Here is an 8741-nt window from a genome sequence, read left to right on the forward strand (position 1 = left end):
GTTGAATCTAATAATTTCACTGATTTGATTAATTTAACTCTCTCACCAAAAGTTGTTAAAAACTACAATTGATGGATTTTATGTATTTGTTAAAAGAGTCTACAAAAAAAAAAAAAAACAAATCTTCACTAAAATCAAAAGCAACATTGATATATCAAGATAGGATTTATTGGGATTGGAAGGTAGAAAAAAAAAGAAGAAAAATGTAAGAGATGAGATTCTTGTCATGAAGAATAAACTGTAAGTTTTTTAGATAAAGAAAGAAAGAGAAGAGTACTTAAGCCTTTTGGTTTGTTTGGTTAATATGCAGTCTTTTCTTGTAGGCAAATAGTATGTAATGTACCTTAATATTTATACTTTCTAAAATGCAATTTTTTTTGGTGTAGTTACAACTTAACTATCTGAATTCAAGAATGTCTCATAAGGTTTGATAATTTTTTCTGAAAATAGAGTAGATGTGTCTTGTTCCATAATGCTTTGTTAAATGGCTTGTTTGTTCTACATAAATATAATTTTTGATAACCCTTTAAATGTATTAAACTACAAGTGTTCATGTTCATATTTTCCTAAATAATATTTTGTTAACTTTTTCTTTGTTTTTCTTTTGTTGAGATAAAGTTCATTTGTTTTTCTCTGTTGAGATAAAATTTATTTGTTTTTCTTTGTTCTTCTTTGTTCCAGGTTCCACTCCACTCCACTCCAATCCAATCCAATCCAAGTGATAACAAAACTATCATGTTTAAGCTTTGTGCTTTATTTTTTATACTCACTATGACATTGTACTTTAGAAAATAGTTCCATTTTGAGTTTCAAAGGGGCTAATCCTAAAAGCAAGTTGTTATTTTTTTTTTCTTTCAATTTTAAAGGGCTAAGTCTAAATGCAAAAAATAGCAATCTACTTTCATTAAAGTATTTGCATTATACTTTTAGTGTTTGTATTTAGATTACATTACTACAATTAGTTAAATTTTCGAAGTAAAAAGTAGCATGCAAAAATAAATAAGCAAACAAAAGTACATTGTTATTTAATGAAAAAGTAGTATGCTTAAATTTTCAATAAGATATTTCAATAATATTTGTGAACCAACATATTTATAACTTCCTAAGTTTTTAAAATTTCAGGAAAGATGTCACAACTCTTATTAAGAGAAACATTGAAACGAAATCAACATACAAATGTATGTTTCATAAACAAACGTACCAATGATGCAAAATATGTTGGTAATATATATCATCATCCCGTACCACATTATCTTCTGTTGGTACTATATTTTCCCCAACATTTGTTTCACATGTTGGTACTATTGGTGCCACATCATCAACACATGCATCATCCATACCTACATCATCCACCCAATCATCCTTACCTACATCATCTACCCAATCATCTATACCTACATCTATCCAATCATCTACGCCTGCATCAACTACATCATCTGTACCAAATGGTAGTGAATCGGTTGAGGAAATGTTGGCGTTCATCAAGGGTATTTACTTGGATCTACTAGACAGGATGGGCGTCTATATATTGGAGTTTTGATTTTGAAATATGTATCTTTTGATGTATTGGATATTTCTTTTAGTTTCTATAGAAATACTTTGTTACTTTTGATTTTATATTAATTGTATTTTTGTAAATTGATATAATAAGCAAATTGAATAACCGAATTTAGAAAAATGGTATGGAACGATTGTTATGGAATTGAGTACATAAAAGTTGTTACGAAATTTGCTATGGAAAAATTACTATTGAAAAATTACTACGGAATATGTTATGAAAAAGTTGCTACAGAATTTCTTACGAAAAAAATACTACGGAATTTGTTACAAAAAAATTACTACGGAATCCGCTACGGAAAAATTACTATGGAATATGCTACATAAAAATTACTACAGAATTTGCAACGAAATTAGTTATGGAAAAATTGCTATGAAATTAGCTACGGAAACATTGCTACGAAATTGGTTATGGAAAAATTACTATGAAATTTACTACGGAAACATTGCTACAGAATTGGTTATGGAAAATTGTTATGGAATTTGGTACGGAAACATCGCTATAGAATTTGTTACGGAAAAATAGCTATGGAATTTGCTACGAAAACACCGCTACGAAATTATAATTCTATAGCTAAACATTTTGCTACAGGGAAAAAAGCAACAGAGTCTAAGTGAAAATTTCCGTAGCAAATTCCGCAGTTATTCAGCTTTAGCTATAAAATTTTAGCTTTTTGCTATGAAAATTTTCCGTAGCTAAATTGAAATTTTCTTGTAATGAGATAAAATAACAACCCTCCACATAGTGATATAAACATATAGCAAGATGTATGTTTGGGAGAAATATATAGATTTACTAGTAGAATACTGAGCGTGTTAGTTAGCCTAAAAAATAAAAACAAAAAACTATAGTAAACAAAGGAAAACTAAAACACTTGTTTATAAACCTAACCTAATGAAGTATCCATACGAAAGTTGATTAACCCATATATATCGTTTCCATCAATACAGTACTCATCGGTACAATCATAACCACTTGTAATAACAATGACATATCCCCAATTACTCTTCCTTCTTAGCCACATATATGATTCATAAACTTCTATAAATAGTAATCTCAATTGCATAGCTATGTATTTGAGATTTTGATGCATATAATTTCTCAGGTTTGAAGATGTGGTTACTTGTGTCCATGCTTTCTAACTTCCACGGTTCCACCCTTGTGAAGGCAATGCTCTAACTTTGATCCCCTTGGTTCAATGTCCATGAAATCCTTTAGGTTTTCAATCTCTATTTTAATGTCGTTCTAGGTTTTGAGAAAACCGAAATCATCGATCACAGAAGAATCCAAAAGATGGAAGACAGAAAAGGAAACATTTTGATGCAACGATATGAGCTAGGCAAATTGCTTGGACATGGCAATTTTGCGAAGGTCTATTATGCACGAAACCTCAAAACTAACCATAGTGTGGCTGTTAAGGTGATTGATAAAGATAAAATTGTGGAGGCGGGGTTGATGGACCAAATCGAGCGTGAAATTTCGGTCATGAGGCTTGTAAAACACCCTAATGTTGTTGAACTTTACGAGGTAATGGCAAGCAAGACGAAGATCTACTTTGCAATGGAGTACGTTAAAGGAGGTGAGCTTTTCAATAAGGTCGCACAAGGGAGGCTAAAAGAGGATGCTGCTAGAAAATATTTTCAACAGTTAATAGATGCGGTTGATTTCTGCCATAGTCGTGGTGTCTGCCACCGTGATCTAAAGCCTGAGAACCTCCTTATTGATGAATTTGGAAACCTTAAAGTTTCAGATTTTGGATTAAGTGCGGTGTCCGAGTCCAGGAAGCAAGATGGCCTTCTACACACCATGTGTGGAACACCTGCTTATGTTGCACCTGAGGTGATCAATACCAAAGGGTATGATGGCCAAAAGGCTGACATTTGGTCTTGTGGGGTGATCTTGTTTGTTTTGCTTACAGCTTCTCTCCCATTTTATGAAGAAAATTTGATTAAAATGTATCAAAAGATTAGCAAAGGTGAGTTCAAGTGCCCAATATGGTTCCCTTTAGAGGTCAAAAACATGCTGTCAGCAATTCTTGATCCAAATCCAAACACAAGAATGACACTGGCTAAAATCATGGAAAATTTATGGTTCCAAAAGGGTTTGAATAAAACCGAAATCCCAAAACCAATAGCCATCAGGTTAAAACAACAACAAAGAATTGATCTTGATCATAACGAAAATGTCATTCAAGAAACCGAAACTCCCACTGGAAGTTGCGTTGATCTTGAAAAACTCGAAAAGGCCGCAACTATAAAGCTTCCTACTACCTTGAGGAGGACAAGTTCAATGAATGCATTTGATATCATATCACTATCTGATGGACTAAATCTTTCTGGTTTCTTCGAGAACAACGTTCCATGTGAGAAACTAGAATCACGTTTCATGACCAGAAAACCAGCAGCAACGATTATATCAAAGTTGGAAGAAGTAGCAGAGACTGAGGAGTTTAAGGTTATGAAAAATTTAGATGGGACAATGAGGATACAAGGGATCAAAGAAGGGAGAAAAGGGAAGTTGGCCATAGATGCAGAGATATTTGAGGTGGCACCATCCTTGCACATGGTGGAGATGAAGACGCTATCTGGTGACACCATAGATTATCAGAAATTTTGTGACCAAGATTTGAAGCATTCATTGGATGATATAGTTTGGATATGAAAAGGTGTATTATGATTTACAATAACTGATCAAAGACTCAAATTTTGTAAACTTATTTCAGTGTTTTGGGGAAGTTAATGGATTAAGATTATATATATATATATATATATATATATATATATATATATATATATATATATATATATATATATATATATATATATTCGATTTCATAGATGATAAGCTAATTAATAAGACAACACCTTCATTTTGTTCTTCATTATTCACTAATTGCTTGGTTTAAAACTAGAAGTAGCTAATTGGTGGGGTTTTTAATTTAAATGTGGGCCAAAGCGAATCACATAATGCTAGATCAACATTCTAATACATTCTTTTGTCTTTTAGACTTGATTCGCGTAATGTTGGATCAACATTCCCCAATAGGGATCTTCCCAGTCATTTTCTAAATAGTATCTTTCCCAGTTGGAAAGCAAAGTAAGGATCTTCAAAGATCTCCTAATAGGGATCCTTCTCTCCTCAAACTACAAAGATCATATGGAACTAAAGGGATCATAACTCAAGACCTCTCCTAAGGCAAAAGGTTATAAAGCATAACGATCACTGGGTTCTTGTTTTGGTCCAAAAATGAACAATCAATAATCAACCAAACTGTAGGAGAAGCTGTGATGTTTGAGGTAAAACAAGTATGAAATGGTAGACAAGGTGACACAATGGTTTATAAGGAAAGTCCTTGATCTTTGCTAGGATCTCCAACACAAAACCATGGGAGGTGATAATGATCACCTGCCTTGATGATTTTATTGATGTAAAATGTTAATTACATAAATGAATGTGTAAATGCCAGTACAAGTGTCGTCTATGAGCTAATTGTGTGTCTAGTGTGTGTAATAAAAGTGTTATTTATAGTCTAAACTAAGCAACAATAAGTCCAATATTCCCAGGATTCTCTGAGATCAGCATAGGAATGTTGTTTGACTTGGTATTCCGGGTCTTAATCTTAGTTGATATGATTCTCTGTTCAGAATAAGTCTTTTATTGACTAATTTTGCACACATATCAATAAGAAATGAGATTATAACCGTTATAGGTGTTAGCAAATAATGATAACAATAATAGTTGGAATCCTGATGTGGCTTAGGATCCTGAGTGCTCTTTGGGATCCGGGATCCTTAGAGGATTGAGGATCTCACCCTTAACAATTTACCCCAAATTATTCATGGGAATATTAACGTTAGTTTATCCAATATTTAAAGGAATAATAATTAAATACTAAATTGTAACGCCCGATAATTCTAAGGTATTTATTCAAATTTGGTTATTTAATTATTATTTTGGGCCTTGAAGTCATTGGACTTATTCGTTTCGGGCTTGGGGTGTGCCGTACGCGGGGCGTACCACCCCATGTACGTAGGACGTAGTAGAGTAAAAGGAACGTGGATGTCATGCACGTACGCGCGCCGTACAAATGGGTACACGAGGCGTACGTGTCCAGACCCCGAAACCCTAATATTTAGGGTTTGAGCACTATTTAAAGAGCATTATGTCCTAATGATCTTTTCTATCAGCCTCCCTCTTGTCCCTAATTAGCTTCCACAAAACCCTAACTCCATTGTTGAGTGTTCTTGAGCTCGGAAGGTCTTTTGAGTGTATTTTGGTGTTTTGAAGGAAGAAGATCATCTTGAAGCTTCATTAGAGGAGTGAGAGCTTGTAGATCCGGAACATCTTCATCATTTGGCACTCATTAGAGGTATAAAGCTCTAAACTTGTTGTGTTATAGCTTAGATCTAGTTTTAGCTTGGTTTTGGTTAACTTGTGGTCCCATGAGAGAGATTTGGTGGCTTGATGCAGTTTCAGAAGTTATGAGTTGCCCTTCTTGATGTTTTGAGGTTTCTAAGCCTTAAAGTTAGCATCTTTTGGGTTGAGAATCACCCATGCATGGGTTTAGACCCTTATTGTGGAAGTCGATTGCCATATTTTGAAGTTGGGACCTTTTAAGGTATGCAAAGTCACCAAGTCAGTGACTTTATGGGTTTAGAGGTCTATTAGGAGCTAGATCCATGATTTGGACGTTTGGTATTAAGCATTAAGTGCTTAATGGACTTTTTGGACTTTTTACGATTACGCTCTACGTAAATAGGAGTACTCTGCACGTACTCGTGAGACTTCTCGATCTAGCAAAACAGCCTGGTAGGCGGGGCGTACTAGGGTTATACCAAGCGTAGTGCAATCAGTGGGCTTCAATGTTGGGCTTTAGGTTTGGGTCATATTTTGGGCTAGAAGGTTGGGGATTATTTGGACCATCTGAAATCAAGCTTCTGGGCTAAGGAAATTTATTGGGTGTAAGGTAAGGCCCGTATTTGAGGTTTGGGCCCAATTTGGAAAATTAGGCCACAAGTGGTTCCTAAAGGATCATTTGGTATTGGGCCTTTTAGATTATGGATTTGGGCCTTAGTCTTGAATCAAGCTAGGCTAGGGGTAAAATGGTCATTTTATCCCAAGTATGGATTATTGGATATAGAATGGAATCCAAGTGTTAATTAGGTGTTATTTTGTACTGATAGCTCGGGGAGTCGATAGGGCAGCAACTAGGGATCTTTAGTGAGTTTCAACATTTGAGGTGAGTTTCCTCACTAGGTTAGCAGGTCTAAGGCACTAATTTCGGCCCTTATTTATTATGTTAGGATTCTAGGAGTCTACGTGACCCTTGCATGTATTGTGTGTAGCTATGTATGTTGGGTGGGGCCTGATGTCGAGCGGGGACCAATGGTGGATTCGTATGCTATTGTTTTATGATCATTGTATGTGTTAGAATGAATATGTGATATGTATATTGTATGTGAATAGTGGGCGGGGACTAATGTCAGGTGGGGCCTAAGAATAACATATCTGTATACCGAGCGGGGCCCGGAGCCGAGTGGGACTCAATGCCAGGCGGGGCCCGATGGAGGGCAGGGGCCAGTGTATAATTTATTATGTATGGTATAGGGTAGTTTGGGGAACTCACTAAGCTTTGTGCTTATGGTTTTCAGTTTATGTTTCAGGTACTTCCGGTTCCAAGGGGAAAAGCTCGGGTTGACTGCATCACACACACCACATGGATTCAACACTTGATATTTCACTATGATTTTAGGATATTTGATACACTTGTTTTAATTGGGATGTATGGATGATGTTGGAATACTGTTTTACTTAAATTAAAAATGAAAATTTTGGATCATATTTTTGGGTCGTTTCATAGATAATTGAGTTAAGAGATTTGAATTTCAAACCCTAATCGGATAGGATTTATCCGATCAATAGAAATCATCACGCAATCAAATCATATCCTCTTTCTTCTGTCACTAGGTTAAATAGGGGTAATTAGCCGATTTTCTTTACCTTCCCCAAAATTTCTTCCGATCTTTTCCGGTCATCTCCAAAGGTAATTTCTTTTTCCCCTCTTCCTTTAGTTTTTCTTTTCCAATCATGGGTAAGAAGGCGACTCGTTCTCATGTTATATGGTTAATGTGTATGCTCCTCAGGAAGAAAGCAAAAAAAGGTTGTTGTGGAATTATTTGGAGTCGTTTATGGAACAAAATAAAGGTCATTATGTGCTCTTCGGTGATTTTAATACAGTTAGAGTAAGCTAAGAAAGGCTTGGGTTTGTTTATTTTTCAAAGGATAGCTAATAATTTTAGCTCTTACATTATTAATAATGATCTATCGGAAATTGCTATGGTTGGTTCCTCTTTTACCAGGGTAGGGTTGGTTATGATGGGGCTAAACTTAGTAAACTTGATTGTTTCCTTGTATCATAATAGATTAGTGTCGGTTTCCCTAATCTAGTGGCAATGGCTCTGGATTTAACAATTTCATATCATAGAGCTATTTTCTTATCCTCGGGTGTTATGGACTTCGGGCCAAGACTATTCAAGTTTATTAACTCGTGAATGGAGGAACCATTATTTGATGTTATTGTTCATTCCTCTTGGTCCGAAAATGTTGTGGATGGGATGGAAATTCCTAGTATCCGTTTTAAGAATAAGTTGAAAGTTGTTAAAATGAATATTAGGAAATTGTGGAATGAGGAAAAATAGAAAAAGTTGGCACACAAGACGGAACGTATTAAATAGTCGTCGATAAAATGGTTGATGATGGAATAAGTGATCCATCTCTTATGGAGGAAAGAAGTGAAATTAAAACTAAATTTTGCCTAATGGAGAAAAAACGATTTAAGTGAAATTTCCCAAAAATCGAAGATTATAAGGAGTGTAGAGGGGGGGGGGGGGGGGGGGGGGGTTGTGAACTCTAAATATTACCATGAGGTTTTGAAGAAAAAAGGCGACAAATCCAAATACAAGGTGTTACAGTTAAAGGCCACTGGAGTATTGAAGTTTGTTAAAAATATATTTTTTTGACGATTTTAAAGAAAAGTTTGTTAAAAAGGTATTTTTTTTTTAAAGATTTTAAAGAAAATTTTAAGAAAAATCCAGTTATTCTTGTCGTTAGTAGAAGTAATTGGTTTAAGAGTTGTCGGAGGAGCAAGCCGACGGTTTGAAAGTTCCATGCACCCTAGAGGAAG

At 35.0% G+C, this 8741-nt stretch overlaps 1 protein-coding gene across 1 annotated transcript; it reads left to right on the forward strand.

The window, feature by feature from the left end:
- The first annotated feature begins 2638 nt into the window (after positions 1-2638).
- LOC111880790 (CBL-interacting protein kinase 5) lies at positions 2639-4280 on the forward strand. Its single transcript, XM_023877201.3, has one exon. It carries the CDS (start codon positions 2852-2854, stop codon positions 4217-4219), a length of 1368 nt encoding a protein of 455 aa, XP_023732969.1. The 5' UTR covers positions 2639-2851; the 3' UTR covers positions 4220-4280.
- Positions 4281-8741: the final 4461 nt, after the last annotated feature.

Source organism: Lactuca sativa, chromosome 7, assembly GCF_002870075.4.
Source record: "Lactuca sativa cultivar Salinas chromosome 7, Lsat_Salinas_v11, whole genome shotgun sequence".
In the NCBI taxonomy this organism is placed as follows: Eukaryota; Viridiplantae; Streptophyta; class Magnoliopsida; order Asterales; family Asteraceae; genus Lactuca; species Lactuca sativa.

What these genes read in the sequence shown, in the direction of transcription:
- LOC111880790 (XM_023877201.3), top strand. Translation starts at nt 2,852, where the DNA reads ATGGAAGACAGAAAAGGAAACATTTTGATGCAACGATATGAGCTAGGC.